At 48.3% G+C, this 20,323-nt stretch overlaps 1 protein-coding gene across 2 annotated transcripts in view; it reads right to left on the minus strand.

Moving 5' to 3' along the window:
* Positions 1-68: 68 nt before the first annotated feature.
* The window catches only part of LOC135401270 (SH3 and multiple ankyrin repeat domains protein 3-like), a 94,772-nt gene continuing 74,517 nt past the window's right edge, over positions 69-20,323 (minus strand). For both annotated transcript variants that reach the window (XM_064633555.1, XM_064633554.1), the window contains 13 exons: positions 19,311-19,434; positions 15,214-15,285; positions 15,025-15,150; positions 14,786-14,966; positions 13,732-14,030; positions 12,029-12,311; positions 9,330-9,623; positions 9,092-9,277; positions 8,841-9,024; positions 8,125-8,198; positions 7,706-7,830; positions 7,340-7,640; positions 69-6,569 (listed from right to left, as the gene is read on the minus strand). In XM_064633555.1, coding sequence (XP_064489625.1) covers positions 3,826-6,569; positions 7,340-7,640; positions 7,706-7,830; positions 8,125-8,198; positions 8,841-9,024; positions 9,092-9,277; positions 9,330-9,623; positions 12,029-12,311; positions 13,732-14,030; positions 14,786-14,966; positions 15,025-15,150; positions 15,214-15,285; positions 19,311-19,415 — 4,974 coding nt within the window. In that variant the 5' untranslated portion in view covers positions 19,416-19,434 and the 3' untranslated portion in view covers positions 69-3,825. The remainder of the gene's footprint in view (positions 6,570-7,339; positions 7,641-7,705; positions 7,831-8,124; positions 8,199-8,840; positions 9,025-9,091; positions 9,278-9,329; positions 9,624-12,028; positions 12,312-13,731; positions 14,031-14,785; positions 14,967-15,024; positions 15,151-15,213; positions 15,286-19,310; positions 19,435-20,323) is intronic.

Below are 20,323 nucleotides of genomic sequence, written 5' to 3' on the forward strand. Positions count from 1 at the left end.
ACGAAGACGGGTGTCCAGTGCAGCATACACAGACCATGCGGCAATAACTTCAGACGAGACATTGCCCACACTTTCTTCATATCAACCATATCATTTATGTACAGGTAGGATCGTATGATATATACACAAGCACTCAAGCAAAATTTAAAGGTTCCATCGAAAGTGCGATAGTTCATGATACGGACATATACACATACAATAAAACATTTTTAACGGTGTACTAATACTGCTTTACATGTAAAATTACATCCGCATAAGCTTGCCCGTCGAGAAAAGGTTGACTTTTTGCGAGGATTGTTGTTAAATATATTAATTACGATGTCCTTGTCCCACGTCCATACTGTGGCATTGATCTCCGTGCACGTCATAGATTAAACGTAGGAAATCCTTAGATGTGTTTATCATATCATCATCATCATCATCATCCTTATCTCGAGGCAAGCTTACATACATTCGTTCTATCACCCATTGCACAGCAGTCATATAAATTAAAAGCATCGAGTATTGGGGAAGATGAAATAGAATTTAAAAGAAAACTATAGTATATTTATCCCATTTAACATCAACGGTATTCGATATATGAATGCTTAGAGGAACGCAAATACAAAGACAAAGAGGGGTCTATACAAGCCTCGGTGTTGTCAAGGCTGGCTATGGCGATGTCATCGCGATACATACATTTTAAATTTCTAATTTACTTACTCGATATATTATAACTGCTCTCAAAAATACGAAAGTGTGGCTCATCCGGGTGTGGAAGAGCAGGACAATAATTGTGAACATTTACAGACAAGTATCATCGTATAATGCGTGATTTGTACTGCCATCTCGGGGGGAAAGACTGAATGTTCGTAGTGTACTGAAAGTAATGAGCAATGAGGTAACGAAAGAAATTGAATGTTATAATCAAAAGAGGGCAAGCTGATTTACGGGAGCTCCGAGTGTACGAGAAAGCAAATGGTGTGTTAGTCGGAGTACAAAATTGATTTATTAGACACACTTCTCAGCAGACGCAACCGAATAGGGAGTTGATTAACTGACGTCATCCCTCCCAGAGAGCACTGGCTTCGAAAAGGCGAACTCGCCGCCATGATGTAGGTCCCTCGAAGTTTGGTTCCGGTTTTCGTTCACTGCCATGTGCTTTTTGCAGGACTATTAACGTTTAAAACATAGAGATTACTTGGATTGTGGTACAAAAAGAAAAAAGAACATCATGGTCGATCCATTGGTGGATCCGACGGAAATGCGTTAGCATTAAAACTGGAAAACCCTATGGGAACTCCCCTTCACAACGCTACACAACCGTTCAACGACCCTTCACACGAGCCTACACAACGCTAACGCAAGACAGCATCCGGAGCCAAACGAGACTTTCGGGCTTCCTCCGATTCAGCTTCGAGGCGCTGCCTCAAAGCCTCGGCCTTCTTTTGCCGCCGCTCCTTCGCACAGCTTTCATAACCCATGGCGCGCCCACGCAGACACGTCTGAACATGTCGACCATCACAGCTGCACTGCCGAGGCGTCGCGTCGCGCTCTCCACGCGCCCTCTCCTTCCCTCTCCACTCACCGCGCATGCGCCCCGCTCCGTGGCTACAGACAGGCCACACCGCGATTCTTTCGTAGCGAGGACTCTAATGCTAACGCATTAATAATATTCACACAGTACAGTAACTCTGAAACATCAAATATACTGTGAATGCGAAGTGCTTGAAGGCATGGACCAGACCTACATCACGGCGGCAAATCTGCTAGCAACAGTGGCGCTCTCCTGCGGATGACGTCATGTGAATAAACCCTAGATGCCGAGTTATTCGGTATGGTGAATGCATTACAGTGGCAGACTATCTTTAAACTTCCGATATATTTCAACGAATATAAAGCGGCAAGCTTGGTGAGCAGTGCCTGATGTAAGGAACCTTTATCCTTGCCAGTTACTAACGGTCAAAGGTGAGTCATGTTGTTTCGATAGAGCACGACTACAACGTGTTTTATCAGCACGATACCATGATTGCCCGCAGCAGATAACTGATCCACGTGGCTGAACTGAAAGACATGCTCGTTACTTTCAGTACCGTATAAATCAGCATATGGAGGTTCTCTGCAACTTGGTAGTTGGAATCGTTATTGACCAATGGGTATCTTTCCTAATCTTTTTCTGACAGCCTAGCGGATCTTCAGTGAACTTGTCAGAGCTTGTCGGAGCCTATCGTGCGGCGTGACGAAAGCAGGTCTTTTAGCACTGAATCTCAATACTAGACTTGGAACTGCGCGGGACGAGCTCTTGCTGTACCCATTCACCTGGGCCAGCCTACCTCTCCTCGTATTCCAATATATTCGTACGAGCGACATCCCCAGGGAATATTCTAGTGGAAGAAAAAGCAAAAAAAAAAAAAGCTCACTGGGCAGATGTTCCGCCACGTGTTATGTTCAGCATTCGAACAGTGCCGGATACCGCGCAGTTAGCAGACGACACTGTGTCTTCTCCTGTCGTCTACTATGAAATATCTTGTGGCTGAGCAGCATGATATCCCCCACGGTTAGCAGTGCACGAATAGACATGACGTTGAGCTCTCGCGCTTACGTGGCGGCAAAAAGCTACTAAGTTCTTCGTATCTGTCGCTGGTGTGTCCTGGGGAAGGCTGCTCGTGCGAGTACACGGCAGGGGCGTCGTCGGTGTGTGAATCACCCGCGCAAAAAGGGCCACTCGTTCAATGCACACGGAATGACCCTCGGCATTTCGAATTAGGGAAGAGGTCCATCGGCACTGAACTTAAAACCTGGAACAGATGTAGTCTCGGCTTTCACGGAACTCCTGAAATTACAAACTTTGTGTCACTCGTATTCGAAGTTTATCTTTCGTGGGTATGTGCTCTAAATCGTAGCGGCAACCTAACATAAAGCGAAAGTAACGAAAGTTGCCGTATAAGAAAAACAGATCTGAATTAGGGAAAAAGAAAATAGCTTACATACGACTCGTTGCAGAAAATTCAAGATTCAAGTCAACTACAATATGCGTCAAGTTGCAGGCTCCCACTGCCAGAAAGAACAAAGCAAGGAAATAATGTGAGGGCAAGGTGTGGTAAGGAACCATAATAGAATTGGTGACCAGCAAAGGAAGTGCGCGGTGGTGACAAAGGCGTACACTTATTTTTAAAAAATGTCGATAGCGCTACAGTGACTTTTATATCCGCTTTGAGCGAACAACGACATTGTAGGAATGAGAATCTTTGAGCTTTATGCAGGTTCTGGTACTAGAACAGACGATGGGAAACAACGCCACTGGTGAACCCGCATGCAGGCTGCCAACATGTCAAGCTGCCTTTCTGTTTCCCACATACATGTGATTACAATTATCTAGAACCTCTAATGCTCCCATTTAGCACAAGAAACTACATATGTACAAATACATCTCAAGACTCAGCTGAGGTTATACGACCCTACTGTGTTAATAATGTATCACCTGGGTTTAAGCAGGCCACTAGGAAAGGACAAATGTCCAACTAAAATGTTCGATCGTTATAAATACATATTTTCTTACTACCTCTGAATGGCACTGTAAACAATGGCAATGAAGGTGTTTCGAAGTCGGGAAAGCGCCCTGATGTGTAAACGGGAGCAGAGTGAAGACCCCTGGATACCAACCAAGAACGCCTCATTCTTCTTTTGGTCTCAAAAACACGCCCTAAGCTGACGGTAAGCTGTGGTGATGTCGCCAGAAACTCGCGTTATAACTTTATGACTACGAAGTTAAAACGCGATCCCCAGTGCGCGCACGTTGTAGGCATCCAGAAAGGAAGCTTTGTACATAGCCGCTTGTTCGCGCCATTACTTCATGTAGCGCCTTAGCGAGCGCTCCATGTTGAGCCGGTGGCCCACTTGCTTGACGCCGAGGCCCATGAAATCGTTAGAGTCCATGTTTGCCAGCTTCACTCCCGTGATGCCCGCCTCAACGAAGCGGGGCCGGTACTCCTGCAGGAAGAGACTCTCCAGCCAGTCGCTCACATCCCGCGCACTCCACTCCATGAGCGGCTTTTGCCGGAATTCTCGCTGGACGGACTTGAGCCGAGCCAGGTCACCGGCTTGCCGCTCGACCGGGACGACCAGCACGTGAGGATCGGGCTTCCGCCCCACAGTACCGTAGCCTGGTCGGTACGCCTGCATGGCAGCTGCCGTGTCGTACCCACCACGATGGTGTGGCATCGTCGATGTCGGTCGCAAAGTGGCCGCGTGTTGGGGCGAGCCGTTCATGCGATAATATCCGGCGTGATGACTATAGTGGCAGGCTGACGGTTGGCGCGGAGGCTCGGTCCTCCGGCATTCGTCCGAGAACTCTGGAGGTGGAGCAATGGGTTCAGCTGGTGGAACGTGCGGCTGCGATCTGGTGGAAAATTCTGGAGGGGGAGGGACGAGGTCCGTCAGTGGCTCTGCTTCGTTGACGGAGGAAAGCCCAAGGGAGTCGACCTGCAGTCGGATAAACTGCAGGCTCTCATCGATACTACGGCGCAGGCTGGAGCATTCGGCATCCGCGACTGCGCGACTCGCAGTGTCGCGACGTGTCGCGTGAACTTTCTGATCCAGGCGGATCTTGAGCGTTTTTTTCGGTATCCCACCGACGATTATAGGAGATTGAGCCTTCTCCTGGGGTCGTCGAAGGGACGCCGTGGCTGACGGAGGGAGTGGGTGGTGTCCGCTCGGACGTGGGGCAGTTCCGTGCCCCATAGGAGTGCGAATATTGCGCCGGTTGAGAGCTTCGAGGGTTGCAGCAGACGCGGTAACAGAAGGAGGAACCATGTCCTCGGCGGACTGCTGTCGCTGGAAGTAGTAGGCGCTGAGTCGCTTCGCCACAAGTGAGGCCTGGTCATAAGCGCTCGACTCGTGCCGCTCGTTCTGCGTCTCCACGTCGGACGACACTCCGCTGGAACTGTTCTCCATCTCATCTTGAATGAAATCTTTGGGACATGATTTAGAGGTCCTCAGAGAGGCATCGTCTTGCGTCATGTGCAGCGGTTCATCAATGTTTTGTTGTCTACGCTGCTTACTGCTCTTCTGTGGACCCCCAACACTCCTCTTCTCAAAGGCAGATATGTTCTCCTTGACGGACCCAGTTGAGACTTCCAAGACTAGCTTCTCACTTTCAAGTGGATCGCGCTTGATGTGTACAATAGTTTCACCCCGCGATGATGTCTGAGCGTAGTGCTGAGGCCTTCTGTGTTCAATTTCCTCTTTCTTGTTGCTTGGTGCCTCAACCCTTCCTGTTTTCGCTTCTGTCGGTTCCAGTTGACTTAGAGGCTTTTCCTGAGAAGTCTGTTGTGTCGTTGGTTCCGCCTTAGCAGTCTTTGAGTGGGGAGAGGTGATGACGTCTTTCTTCGACAATTCTTCCGAAACCGAATTTTGTGCAGACTGTGCTGGCGAGCCAGTAGCCTTGAAGGTACCGAGAGCCCCAGCATGATCTACTGAAGACCGTGGCATGCTGGATTCCTCATCTGTACTGTCGTAGTCCGGTTCTGGAATATATGGCTCAGATTCACGTGATTCATCCTGGAACGCTGTAGTCGCCTGTGTTGATGGAGGTGCTCTCAGCTTCTTGCCTCTCAATGACCGCATGGAAGCATCCGTCGGCGTCGGCTGTACAACCCTGAAGGTTGAATACACAACGTTCTCTCGAGATGCTTCGGTCGTCGTGGGTTCCATAGACGATGTCCTGTTTGGTATTCGCGGAGGAAGTGAGTGAGACCTGGAACTCGAACCTGGAGTTGGCGTCCTACTAGGTCGTGGCTGCGTCATGCTTCCGCGCTGGTAATCCGATGGTGCTTTGTACCCAACAGTGACCACCGACTCTGGCGAAGCATAGAGCTTAGCACTATCACCTGGTCGGAAACTTGACATCACCTTTGAGTCCCCTGAAGCAACTCCGTCCACATTCGCGTAGTCTCCTATAGATTGTGAGACATCTACTTTGACCACCTGACCCACAGGAGGAGGGGGCGGTGGATGGCTAGGAGGAGGGCAACGAACAGGATGACTAGCTTTCTCTTTCTTGGTCAGCGGAAGAGTCTCCGCGTAGATCTGCGACTGGCGGTTGCTGTTCTGCTGTACGCGAGCGTAAATGTCTTCAATCGAGCGCCAGGAGTCCTGGTAAGACTCTAACGCTAGGGCGAGGTCGTCCTGACTTCTGCTTCGCCGTTTGTCGAGTGCAAACTCGGTCGCGTTCAAGTCTGGGACGCTGTGAGAGTCCTTCATGCCCTCTGCTGGCCTCGGTGCTCTTGCGCGAGACCGCTTCATTGCAGCGACGCTGCCGTAGACCCGCGGAGTACCCGCTGCTGACTGTTCCGTGCTCTGCCGAGTGAGAAAGGCTTCCAACTCGGCGGCCGTCATTCGCCGGGAGCTGGGTCGCGATCGAATGGACGCTGTACGAGGCGTCTCAGAGGATTGTGTGCTAGGTACGTTCTCTACTGTCGTCGTGGCGCTGGCAGGCGCAGGTGCGCCATTCTTAGGGATGCTTTCAATTGAGCTGCTTTTCGTAGAACGGCCTTCGGAATCGTACTCGTTTAGGGACTTATCCAGGACTTCTGCACAAAGGAGCAACAGAAATGTGTAAGTATTCGCAAGTAGTATGAGAAAATGGTGTAAAACACAACATTTCTGAATTGCTATGACTTCATATGCATATTCAATACAGAATATTCAATGTTGTTACATACGTTACGTTCGTATATCGAATAGTATTGATGGAATGATAAAGAAAGACATTAATAAAAGAAATCTTGAGTACGAGGGCGATTCATGCGAGTACCGCAAACGTATGAATACATATGTTTGAAGGCACCCAGTGGACACTAGAGCGTTCTGTCACCAAATTTCGCACCACGAAAGACGAGAAGCCTCTGGAAATTTACTATCGGTTGACAATGCGGTACGGTTCGTCATGCGTGCCTCATAGCCAAGTGTACGAGTGGGCTATGAAGTTCGAGAATGGTTTGAGCAGTAAGACATTCAAGCCACTAGGTGCACCGGGGTCTTTACATTCGAGCAAGTGCATTAACATCTTTAGGGTGACTGTGTTGAAAAGTAGATGCATGTAACCTCACCCACATACGCAGTTAGTTCGAATGCATTTCCGGTTCTCATTTGAATGACCCTCGTAGTTATCGCAGTACGCAAATTTTGAACATTATAATGCAGAATATGCAGCATGGTTACTGTCGTGGTATTCTACACATTCCGGAATAGTAATTCTCCAACTGTTGCATGTGATGACAACAGTTACAATGCCTGTATCTCTCGTTGCCACAGTCACAGTGGGAGGGCGACAAGGGAACACATTAAGCTGGGAACATACCAATTTCAGTGAGTCCTGCTACCATGGAGCGAGCCCTAGCCCTTCCCACGGAGAGCGTAGTGCGTGGATCCCTCTTGGGAGGAGCTGGGGCCTTCTTGGCCGACAGCTTACGAGGCAGCGTGGCACATTGCCGGTACGTGCTGCCGCAGTGCTCCGAGCTCTCAGAGCCTCCCTGGGGTGGACTCTCGACTCCTCCAAGGCTCACCACCGACACCACCGTCATAGCCACTAGGTCACCTGACTGACGGATCACCGACACCACGTGTTCGTGAGATGCCTGTGATACATCCTGGCCGTTGATCTGCGAAACATATATTCAGCAAAAGTTGGCGTACAAAATTGACACCATCCCGTGTTGGGGCGTACCTCAAGTAGAAAGTCTCCCTTCCTGAGCCCTGCCAGATCAGCCACGCCTCCTATGTCCACATCATCCAGATACTGCAGGCTTGGCCAGTTTTCCGTTGGTTGCCGCTCCATCAGTGGACTTGTGGCTGCGCAAATGCAATCGCTATATAAATTTGGAATGGCTGACTATATCTCTGGGCTCCATTCGTCTAATAAGGCAGCCGAATGGTTTGTCGTTGAGCATGAGTCATCATGCAGATATGCCAAGAAGTGGGGGGGGGGGCGGATATGTTTAATACAAAGTAAAAAAGAGAAGGGAAAGGTTAGCCGCGGCGTAGGCTTGTTATTCCCAAAAGCTATCAAGCACACAAAAGAAGAAGTGTCTGCATTAATTCCATCGGGGAAGCGTGCATTTCGTGACGATGCTAGCTGTATCTCACCTTTGGCACCTCGAAGAACAAACCCAAATCCTTTTTTACTTTTGTGAAGAATCACCGTTCGCGGTTCGCCATACCTGCAATGAGCGTACGCAGATCATGAGAAATCAAGGTATTCAGGCACAGTCACGTGACGAGAATATTGCTCGTCATGCTCACGTTGTATCACTGTGTGAGAGCAGTCACTACACATTCAAAACGTCTGATCTGTTTTATACTCGTAGTTAACTTACGGGGCTACTTTTGGAATGACACCCTTTCTGGCCAAGCACAATAGACCTCTACCCGAGAAACGTCATCATGACGTGGGTAGACAGACTGAAACCGAAACAAATCGGAAGGGGAGGGCTGGGTTCCACGAATAGGCACTTGTTTGCTGCCTCCTATCGAAAGAAAAGTAGGACCCAAGGTCGCATCCCTTTCAGGGACCATCGTAATCCCCACAAGACCGTGGCTTTCGGGCGCGACCTTGTTCGCCCTAGCTTCGAGCGTAGTTCAACTCTACCAAATTGGTGGCGCTGTCGAACACTATCACGTCATTTGTTTACAACCAGGGAGAGGTCTATTCCGTAAGACGGCAAGGTATACCCCTAACGCTAAAATAATGTCAAGCAAGATGCAGTCTACAAGCGAAGCTTTTTCACAAGCCTTCATACAACGAGGCAGATCGTCCATTTTAACGGACCTACACTGATTAATGCAAGCGTGGTCATGCTTACATCCTCCAGCGGCGGGGCAGCGTGGTGACCCCAGAAGCGTGCATCTCGCGGCGGCCCTTGACACGGCCCTGATTCGAGGGCCCCGGCCGCAGCTTTACCTCTTGCACGGCGGCAATAGGGAAAAGCCCTTGTCGTCCGTCGCGCGTACGGCCCTCGATCATCCCTGTGTCGCTTACTTGGGTCACTGCAACATAATAGTCCCCCAGCTGTGAGCCATGTTAGACATGAGACAACGAGAAGCCTTCTTCTACCTTGGACGATATCACCACAGTTGAGTGCCAGGTGTCCGGTGAGTGGACTTTGGTATTCCGTGACGCAGACACATGTCGTACCAACTATGATGACCTCAGGGGAGTCCGAGTTCTCTGTGCCCGAGTCGCAGCTAGCTCCACTGTTGCTGGTGCATACCCCAGACGAGTCGCTTGTTGCGCTTTTGTCTGCATTATACAACACCGTTTAGACGTTGCATTTAGTTGGGATGGTACAGACCTGTGGTAGCACTAGTGGATGTGCCGCAGCTTCCCTCGCTGTCCTCTGCAGCGTTGGTTCCTCCATGGGTTGTGGTCGTGGTGGTAGTGGTGGTGGAGGAAGAACCCGTAGAGGAGGCCTCCGAGATTGTAGAAGACGACGAGAAAGGCGGCAGGGAGCGATTTGAAGGGCACGGGGAGGGCGGCTTGGCCCCGAGCACCACAAGTTCCAGCCGGGGGTCGCTGTGGGTCCGGCTAAGGGCCGCGCTGCTCGCACGGCGCCGGGGGTTGTACTGCGGTGGCTCCCGATATGGTACTAGAAGGGCAAAAGGTTTGCCGTCAGCGTCGTCAAGTGATGCGTCAGGTACCGTAATTGGTGAACAGTGCGCAATCCAGTAATGGCCATTAGCTAAACTACATATAGTTAATCTAAAGGTGGGAACACTTCCCTGTACCTTTTGACCATTTGACCACCCCTTTCCTGTACTCTTGAACTATTCCACAAAGGTAACTATAAAATTACACATCCCCGCAAAGAATGTCTTGCTATGGTTCACTCCTTGGCGTTGTGTTCGAAGTACCTGCTTCCTCCTGCCCTAACAGCTCCGAAAGAAAGAAAGAATAGGAATGTACAGCTCTAAGCATACGTAACAACAACGCTGTTTCATCAGTCGGAGATGGAGCAACGCTGCTCTAGCGGTGCACGAGGACGATAAGTAAACAGAGAGAAGGTCTGGGATACGCCACTCCCGTTAGAGGGTAGTTCATGCTAGCGATGGCGAGCATTGTTGTTGCCCTCTGAAGTGACACATGTCTGGAAACAACCTAATCAACACGACTGATGAAACATTGCTAAGTGTGTTTCAAGCTGTACCAGGGAGTACTGCTACTGGAATGGGTAAAGAACACCATTCCCCAACAATATTTTTTCGTAGTTCCCGATCGCACTCGCATTTGGTCCCCATGCACCAGGGCATTTGGTTCAGCACACAGAGCGCCACACTCCGGAGCGGCAAATTAACGGTGCAGCGAATGCGCACAGGACTCAATGCTCCAAATGCTCCACTCTGCATCACGTGATGGTTTCCTTCCGCTAGTGTTGAAAGTTGAAGCCAAAAGCAGAAGCGCGCCAAACCACCAGCGAAGGAAGTTCGTCACTCCTTACGTCACGTTTCATGATCCGTGCACTGCCAACGCCACCTAGCTACAGAAGGCCTGCTTATTGCCTCCTCTCCCTCCTTCGCTACGTGAACATATAAAGTCAGAATTCGTCCGCAACTGCGAATCGCCGTTCTGAGAATTCAAGAGCTCGCATATGATTGCAGCTGACTTGGAACCTGTAGACTTACGTAGGTTTTTAATGCCGTGTGCTGCAGACATATAAATCTGCAGACAGAAAGTGCAACACGCTTTCCAGAAAATTGGTCTTGAGAAAGATATGGGACCCTCTTGCGCTTTGTTTTAAAGTTTTCCCGTCTAGTACGCGGGGACGTTCAATCACTGCTCGCAGACGACAGTGGTTCGTCTCCGTGGCTACGACCGCTGAAAGTTCGTTCGTGATTGGCTACCGCCGTGAAAACACGATCCTGATTGGCTGACTCTTAATTGTTACGTCACATCGACGATTAAGCAGGCTTTCTCTATCTAGGTGGTGTTGGCACTGCGCTCTGAAAAAGATTCGGAGTGCGAGACCTTTGTTTTTAGCACACTCCAAAAGGCGCGCTCTGGGATATGCTCCGCCCGTTAAGCGCATGGCACGCACTCCTGTGCACCGTAGCACCTACTTTACGCACCCATTGTATTCATAGGACAGTTCATCGTACACTCTTAAAACAGAGCTCCACCGCACAGCACCTCCTACACTGTAAAAACATAACTTCACCGCATAGCACGCTTTGCTCCAGCCATTGCTACGAATGATAGGGTTGTCGCTTCTGATGCGGAGATAGAGGGAGGCGTACGCCTTTTTTTGTCAATTTAGATATATGACAGTTGACACAAAGAGGCGTACGACTCCCTCTGTCTTCGAATCAGAAGCTACAACCCGATCACTCGTACACTCTAAAGACAGATATTCACCGCATAGCACGCTCCTAGCCAGCCATCATCCCGAATGACAACGTTCGTTCCCTTGATTTGATGAAAACGGGGGGCGTACGCCATTTCTGTGGCAAATGTGAACTGCATAATGCCACAATAATGGCGTACGCCCCCCATTTTCAGCAAATCAAGGGAAAGAACGACGTCACTCGGGATGATGGTTGGCTAGGAGCGTGCTATGTGGTGAAGTTCGTGTTAAGATTAGTACAGGTTGGGTCTCGCCTACGTACCATCAACTTAATTCTGTAGCCATAAAACAGTTCACATAGCTCACAACGTAACTTCACCACATAGCACGGTGAAGGCGAACCATTGCACAGAATGATACCTTTATCACCCCCAATTTGTGAAAAGCGTGGGGCGTACGCCTTTTTTGGAACTCCATAAGTGTTCCAAAAAGGCGTACGCCTCCCGTTTTTAACCAATCAGGGGGCAGAACGATGTCATTCGGGATGGTTATTGGATAAGAGTGTGCCTTGTGGCAAAGTTCTGTTTTTAGAGTGCAGAAACTCCTGAAATTTCCGTGAACGCTGTAAACGTTTGACAATGGCGTGTGGTAAACGCACTTTACAGGAATACGAAGCAGCATCTAGAGCACATCATTGACGTATTCGCACTAACCCACGTCCTCAGGGCGGTGATTTTTGATGACATCGGCGAGGGCGAGGTTTCCTGCGATGACGGCGACCTGGTAAGGGTTCTGGTTGGCGAAGTTGAGGGCTGCCGGATCGGCTCCCCTGAACAACAGCACCCTTGCACAGCTCTCCTGGTCGTTGACGGCACACACATGCAAGGGCGTGTTGCCGCTGGCATTGCGTGCGTTCATGTCCGCCCCGTAGAACAGCAGGTGTTCCAGATGTTGAACCAGGCCATGCTTACACGCCTGGTGGACCTCTTGCCAACCCTGTCACAAGAACCCCGCACCAACATCCAATCAAAAATCGAGCTATATCAAAGGGGATACTACTGGTGCTGCAACACGAAACCCGCCATATGGAAGAGATCATCATGAAGTGCTTGCCTAGATGCCACGAGCTCATTGTACATTTCTATGTGCGTTCCATTCGTGTGTTGTCACAGCTGCTAATGTTCTGGATCTGATGTGACCGAAGGCTTTCTCACGCTGCCTTCGTGAGACCACTGATATCTTGTTACTCATTATCTGATTTCTTTATATTCTTAGTCACTTCAAAGCATCAAACTCGGAGCGAGACCGTTATGCGAGAGGCCTTTTTTTATCCACGATCAACAGTACCCTTCCGGTACAGTGGGCGCAGGGAAAGGTAACAGAAACGGAAACGGGGTATTATACCGGAAATATAGCAGGTAACGGTGACAGAAACGAAAACGGATATCGCACAGTTAGAATAGCTTAAACAGAAACGGACACGACAATGAATTACGGTAATAATTCGAGTATCGCAGGACCCGAATTATTGCAATTCTTCACAATATCATGTAGATAAATTTATGAAATAAGCCTCAATGAAGTAAACTAAAATTAACTGAAAAACTAAAACTAAAATGAACTATCAAACTGGAGCATATAAGTAAGTAGTACACAGTAAACAGAAGAAGCATACTTCGTATTCGCTCATGGTGACCTGGAAGTTGCAAGCGTGAGTAACATTCCTGGAAACCATGTTCATATTAGCTCTTCACAGAAATCACGTACCTATATGTGTATTTTGAATAAAGGTTGTCTCTAGTATGCATGTATCCCTGGAGCCCTCAAAATAGACTTCAGAACGTAGAGGGATTAACTTTTGTCACGGTCTCAATGGTCTTAAAAAAAAAAAAAAAAAGAGGAAAGAAAGGAAAGAAGGAAAACAAAAAGCTGGAGGTAGGGCGGTACCGAAAACAGAAACGGAAACGTAACGGAAACGAAAGCAGCAATGGTGGTAACCGAAACTGAAACAGAAACAAACAAGGGCCAGTAACGGAGGTGGTAACGGAAACGAAAAAGATTCCGCTACCTTTCCCTGAGTGGGCTTTTATGGTTATCTGCATTTCCTTCGGCAATAATCTATGTCGCCCCTATTAGTGTAATGGTGGTACCACCTTGACAGATAAAACCCCTACAACAACATCTTTTACAACGTAAGGTTCCTTCCCACTGATGAAAGTGCACTCCGGCACCACTCGTTCTCCTCAAACTCATAGCACATGATGAACGCTTCACAAAATCCTAACTTACATGACTTCCCCATAACCTCTCTGCATAACGGGAGTTGCTATTGTGAACATTCTAGTTTTTTTTTATTTATTTTCTGTCCACAAGTTATTGTGTAGTGAACAAGACGGGGCACTGATGGACGGTGTACCTGTGGATCCGCAGTGCCCGGCTGAGCGTGGTCGTGAAGCAGGAGTTCCGTGAGCTGCGGATCAGCATTATACACGACGGTGTAGTACAACGGTGTAAGCCCTCGAGCGTCCTTGTAGTTGGGGGACGCCCCAAGGTCCAGTAGGGTCTTGAGAGCTTCCAGGTTGTTTTTCTCCACCGCTCTATGCAGTGCTGTCCGACCGTCCTTGGTGCGGAAATCCAGCAGGGCTCCGCCGTTCACCAGCGCGATGATCACCTTCGTTGGATTCTTAAGCCCCGACGCTAGCGTCAGCGGTGTCTCTGTTGCACATATACATCAAGATTAGTGCGCATTTGTCTTAAGAAATTGTCTCCTTCGACAGTAAGACCGGCCGCTTTTAGGCTCCAAATGTACAAGTGGCAGCAAAATGTCGGAACTTCGTGATCTGATCTTTCTCGTGTGTTGAGCCGTTGGCAAAATTCAAGCATGTCAGGATTAGTCAAATGATTTGCCATGAGTGTTCAAATGCATACTTCGCCCTTCAAGCACCAATTCGTAGGTTTTTATTGCCGTGTGAAACACATTTCATAACTTACCGAGTCACTGCTTCATTTTAAGCCGACTAATATTTATTTTATAGCCGACCATAATTTATTATCGTCCATCACTGGAACTCACATTGTTCAAAATTCCCGCACAGAGTGATGTACACGCAACGTCAGTGTGACGACATGAGGCCGTCCCTATGAGAACGTGCCTGTTTGGCTTACCATTCGCGAGATTTTCATGTGATTTCAACTCAATATCTATTGTAATTGCGGTAGGGAGGAAGCTTGAGCAATGCAGCAAGTGCGCTTCACTACCGTGCACAGACATACAAGGAGAAGCCGACTTTACACATGGCTTTTTGATGCGTCTGTTAACAAGGGCAGCATACGTACCCGTTGCCCCCTATTTCCTTATCAGTAAACGAACCCAATGCTACAACTAGTGCCCCACCCCCCTTTGTGACATGCATCTACAAGCATTAGTATCCTAACAAACCTCCTCGATATAGCCTTTTAATAAATTTTACCTCCAGAGTCTGGACAGTGGAAGTTGGGATCAATCCCCCTGGAGCAGAGCTTGGTGACTTTCTCTACGTTGTTGTTTGCCACGTGTTCCAACATGCGACGCAAGTTGGCCCGCGTGTGCAACTGCTTGATCTGCTTCTCTTCCACGTTCATCATCTTGTACACGCGCCGCTTGTACCGAAGCTGAAACAGGTGCACATTTCATTTCTTCCGTTTACATGCGCCCTCCATTCCACCTTACCTCTAAATAAGCAACGGCGTCTGTTAGAGGGTAATCCGCTATGGGTCGCTCTTCGTCTAGAAACTTGCCGGCCTTCCCGTTCACCGGAGGGCAGTACAGCCCATAGTTGAAGCTCTCTTTTAGTTCCTACGAGACAAAAAAGAATGAAAAGAATAACTCAGACCGCGTGAGACATCAAACACGTCTTACCTTAGGCAGAGACGAGAGTATCTGTTGTTTGATGTCCCATATTAGCTCTTCACGATTCACGTGAAAACACTTCTGTAAGAGAAAACAGAAAAAAAAGTGCGTTGAGAAGCGCAATGTACGTTTATGACACATCTACAGCTAGAAGGTTGATGGCTGCCTTGTAAACAGTGTGAGTCAAAAAGGAAGTCGCATCCACAAACACAAAAAACTGATACAGCTGTGACAAAAAACGACAGGCCGCTCCATCAGTGAAGCTGCCGGCCCCTGCGGGTACCATCCGTGGGAGAGGCCACGTGCTTCTGAGAACCAGTGCACATTCCCGCTCTTCCGATGTGTGCTCGGCCGGAACGGCGTTTTATCTCGTTAATTGCGGTAACGTGGAAACTGATTTATTTACCTCCTTTCATATTTATTTGTGCTTATCTCTCACAAAATAAATATTCGCTGTCGTCGCCCGGAACGCAATGAACACAGCGGCTCATGAGTTATTGCCACCGCCGTCTGGGTTAGGTTTACTAATGGCGTTGTCCCGCAGGAAGCTCGAACGCCCACGTTGCAACCCGTAGCAATATTACTGGGCGCTCAGCGGAGCTCTGTCGGAGCCCTATCGGCAAGGATCGATCGATGTTTAATAAACCAGACTGCTTAGAAGAAGCACAGTAGCCGTTCCGCTAATTACGGCCTTCCTCAGATCAGAAAGGCTTTTCTTCACGCGCAAATTAAACGCCAGTAGTGTTGCGTATAGGTGTCGCAGTACCCTTAATCATTGATCTGAATGTCTGTAGATGGCGGAGGGGTACTGAGTGACGTCAGTAAAGTATCGGTCGTATTGGCTAACGAGCCATTCCAATATTCAAAAGCTTTGTCTAAAGCAAATCTTGCTTGGGCAAGCTTTGTTCATCAGGCTCCCTCAGTGGGAGCGAGGTCTCGGGTTAATGATCAGTCGCTCCGACGACAATGACGAAACGGAAGTGCAGGTTAAGCAAAGAGATCGAAAGAGAAAGAGAGTTGTCCCTTCATATCTGCAAATACGAAATCACACGAAACAGAAACCATTCTAGTTAAGGCATCTTATGTGTGCGCTAGTATATGCTACGCTCTTAGAAATGAACTTCACCTCATAGCGCGCTCCTAGTCAACCATCATCTCGAATGATATCGTTATCTGCCCTCATTTGTTGAAAACGGGAGGCGTACGCCTTTTTTGTGACACTTATGCTGTTCGTCTGTCACAAAAAAATGTGTACGCCAATCGTTTTCAACCAATCAGGACAGATAACGATATCATTCGATATTATGGTTGGCTAGGAGCGTGCTATGCGGTGAAGTTGATTTTTAAGAGTGTACACTCTAAAAACAGAACTTCACCGTATAGCACTTTGGACTCCAACCGTTGCCAAGAATGATAAGATTATCGCTTCTGATTCGAAGAGAGAGGGGGGTGTACGCCCTTTTGTGCCAATTTTCATATATCCAAATTGCCACAAAAAGGCGTACGCCCACCACTCTCGAATCAAAAGCGATACCCCTATAATTCGTGGCAGTGGTTGGCGCACACCGTGCTATGCGGTGAAGTTCTCTTTTGAGACTGTAGGTAGCACAAAAATAAAAACGAAAATATGTTATTTAATGACTGACAACATCCACCCACCCTCCCCTCCCTCCGGAAGAGCATGATGGAATTCGTCTATCATAAGCGGCGTATTTCAACTTTAGCCACTGTATTCCGCTTTTTTGTAATGCGTGTAATTTGGTTTCCGTCAGTAAATGCGCGCCGCCGCATTTGAAACGCTACCCTGTAGTTGCAACGGTGCCCTTCTATACTGGCAGCCCGTAATTTGCGTCTCATCGGCCGTCAAAGACTGCTACCACCGTCCGCGCGTTCTTGAAGCATTCGGAGAAGCTTCCCATACAAAGGGCTAGTTAGCTCATTAAATTTAAACCTGTAGCACACACTCGATACGCATCGGAGACCTTTCATAGCGTTCGTAAGGGATGTATATCCATATCCGTGCTGGAGATTTGAGGATGATTCGGTTTGACATGCATCAATCTGCGAAATTTAGGACCATCTGCTCGTTACGTTCTGTGAAAAAGGCGTAGGATATATACGCGGCAACTAACGCCGCTGTGCATCCTCTTTATTGTGTATCAACGCGATAGCTTTGTAGGCCGAACAATCGTGTAAGTCAGTCCGCGACGTTATAGGGTCACGTGACAGCGCCATCGTCACGTGATCGTGAGACTTTGTTTGCGGAACGCTGCAGAATATGTAACCACCGCAGTAACAGCGCAAAATAATTTAACGATTTCGCGAAAGATGAAAAGTCTTTCAACAAGAGTTTAATAGCATTTCGACAAGAGTTTCGCCGTTAGTTAACGATGTCCCTATAAAGGTACCGAATTTTTCACGTTTTGTGTTGCTGCGCACCGTTTACAGACACACACACATTCACACCATTCTCACAAAGACGCTTTCCAAACAGATCGTGAACGCTCACACAGACAGCACAAACACTTCCCGTGTTTCGGCTCACTGTTCCAGTTCCAGATATAGGAAGCATGGTTGACCAACGACAGGTTTCCGGGTATGGAACTTGCGAGCGAGCCGCCCCCAGCCTTTTGTGTCTGCGACCGCAGGGTGTGGCATTTCGACACTGTTCACACGCGACCTGTCACGCCCGTCACGCGATTTGGGCGTCTTTGTCGCGATAGAGAGATCCTTTCCAAAGTAGTTTCCACGCCAGACGGGAAGAATTGCCGATGAAGTGAAGAGAGCCCGTTATTTGAACGACAGCCGCGAACAATGGTATTTAGTGCCAACGTTTTCTGGCGGAGATAGGTGTGTAAATGAGACGCTAGAGCGCGTCGAGTCTGTGAGAAACGAGCATCTTTTAAGCGGGGCGAATGCTGTGCGGCTTCCGCAGTGCTCTGGTTTTGAATTTGTCGTTCCGGTAAGATTTTCTGGGCTGTGATTGTGGCATGTTGCGATTGCAGCGTTGCCTGTCGTTCGCCATGTTAGCTATCTATTCCTGGCATGTGATGACATGCCTCTGCACACATTTCGTCGAAGGGCGTCTCGTCAAGTGACAGACTGACCGAATCTCTAATCACTAACTGGATATCTAGTGAAGTATGTCAATTTTTAGTGAGTTAAAACGTTATCATTCTTGAGGAACCCATCTCCTCACTTACTAGCAGTACTTTCTTATTCGATGGAACACTCTTAAAAATGAACTTCACCGCGTAGCACGCTCCTAGCCAACCATCATCCCGAATGATAACGTTCTCTCCCCTTATTTGATGAAAACGGGAGGCGTACGACATTTTTCTGGCATTATGTCGTTCATAATTGCCACAAAAATGGCGTACGCCCCCCTGTTTTCATCAAATCGGGGGAAAGAACGTTGTCATTTGGGATGATGGGTGGCTAGGAGCGTGCTACGCGGTGAAGTTCATTTTTAACAATGAACAACGTTCGATGTATTGACATTTCCAAAGAAGAGATTCCTCTAACAATGTGCTGCTATAGCCAACCATAATGCCGAATGGCATCGTTCTCTCCCCCGATCTGTTGAAAACGGGAGGCGTACGCCCTTTTGTGACACTTATGGGGTTATGTTAATTGTCACAAAAAAGGCGTAAGCCTCGCGCTCTACACAAAACTAGAGTGCTTGGCCCTCAGTGTGTCACGTGCTGAAGTTCTGTTACAAGAGTGCGCACTAAAAATGAACTTCACCGCATAGCACGCTCCTCGCCAACCGTCATCTCGAATGATATCGTTATCGGCACTGCTTTGTTGAAAACTGGAGGCGTACGCCTTTTTGTGACAATTATGCCGTTCATAATTGTCACACAAAAAAGTCGTATGCCTTCCATTTTCAACAAATCACGGGAAAGAACGATATCATTCGAGACTACGGTTGGCGAGGAGCGTGCTATGCGGTGAAGTTCATTATTAAGAGTGGGGGGTACAACCGTTGTCTCATGTGACAACGCTTCAGCAATGTATTGTTGTACGTTCACACAGGCACAAAACTCCACTCGGTCTAAGGTGAACGGCAAACAAAACAGGAGGAGATCCATGCAGTAACCGACCTGGAGCACGAGTTCCGGCACAAAGATCTGGAGCGGCACGAGTTGATGATCGTCCCCGATCTGGCTCACGGCGTCATCGATGGTTTCCATGGCGACTGCCTTCATAGCCACTCTACGATCACATCTGCCACAGAATACGACAACAGTGAGACAAGGCTGACAACAAAAGACGACACATAAGCAACATGCCGAGAGGTTGTCGTAACAATACACACACACACATAAACCATTCATTTGTTGCAGCACCAACGAAGCAATATACGCTGCGATATTCGCGCAACGGATGCTGGAGGATAATCTCCGTTCCCGGAAGGCACAGTGCATGGGAGAGGACATATTACGGAGATTTGTTTGAACGGTTTTTCTTTTTCTTTTTACACAACTCGGCGAAATGAAGTCCTCCATTGATAAGATACTATTTAAGCACCCCCAATTATTGATGTATGTGCACGAATATATATCACTACGGGTACGGAGTATAGTTGACTCTAAACGGTACTTTCGTGTTTAAACTGGTACGAGGCGATAATGCGTGTTAGCCGAATGAACCAGAACGATGGAGACTTCTCGACACCTGCGTGTGTCGGAGTTCCACAACGAAAAGCGCACTATCTTCTATTACTCAATGTTTGTCCACCATACTTTTCCCTGATATACTCTCTCCTATCACGTGGCTGTCAGTCGGCGAAGCGGTCGCACACGGAGACAATATTATCAGCGAAGTCCGTTTCTCTCTCGGCAATGTTACTGCGGGATAGAGAAAAAAAACTATCTCGGCCACTACGTCATATAAATGGTATCATTACGATTCCCTCACGAAAAGATATGGTACGTAATATCGAATATCTCTCATATCGACTGCGTTTCATGTGGAATGCATAAATGGGATGGTCAGCGCGACGCTAGAAATGGAGAAATATAAGCGGACTTTGTAATATTTAAACGTCAATAAAAAAGAAAAAGACAGCATGACGCGGGAGGCTGCATAATTCTCGAGCTCTTGCGACGGAGGC

The sequence above is a fragment of the Ornithodoros turicata genome, chromosome 7 (genome assembly GCF_037126465.1).
Source record: "Ornithodoros turicata isolate Travis chromosome 7, ASM3712646v1, whole genome shotgun sequence".
Taxonomy (NCBI): domain Eukaryota; kingdom Metazoa; phylum Arthropoda; class Arachnida; order Ixodida; family Argasidae; genus Ornithodoros; species Ornithodoros turicata.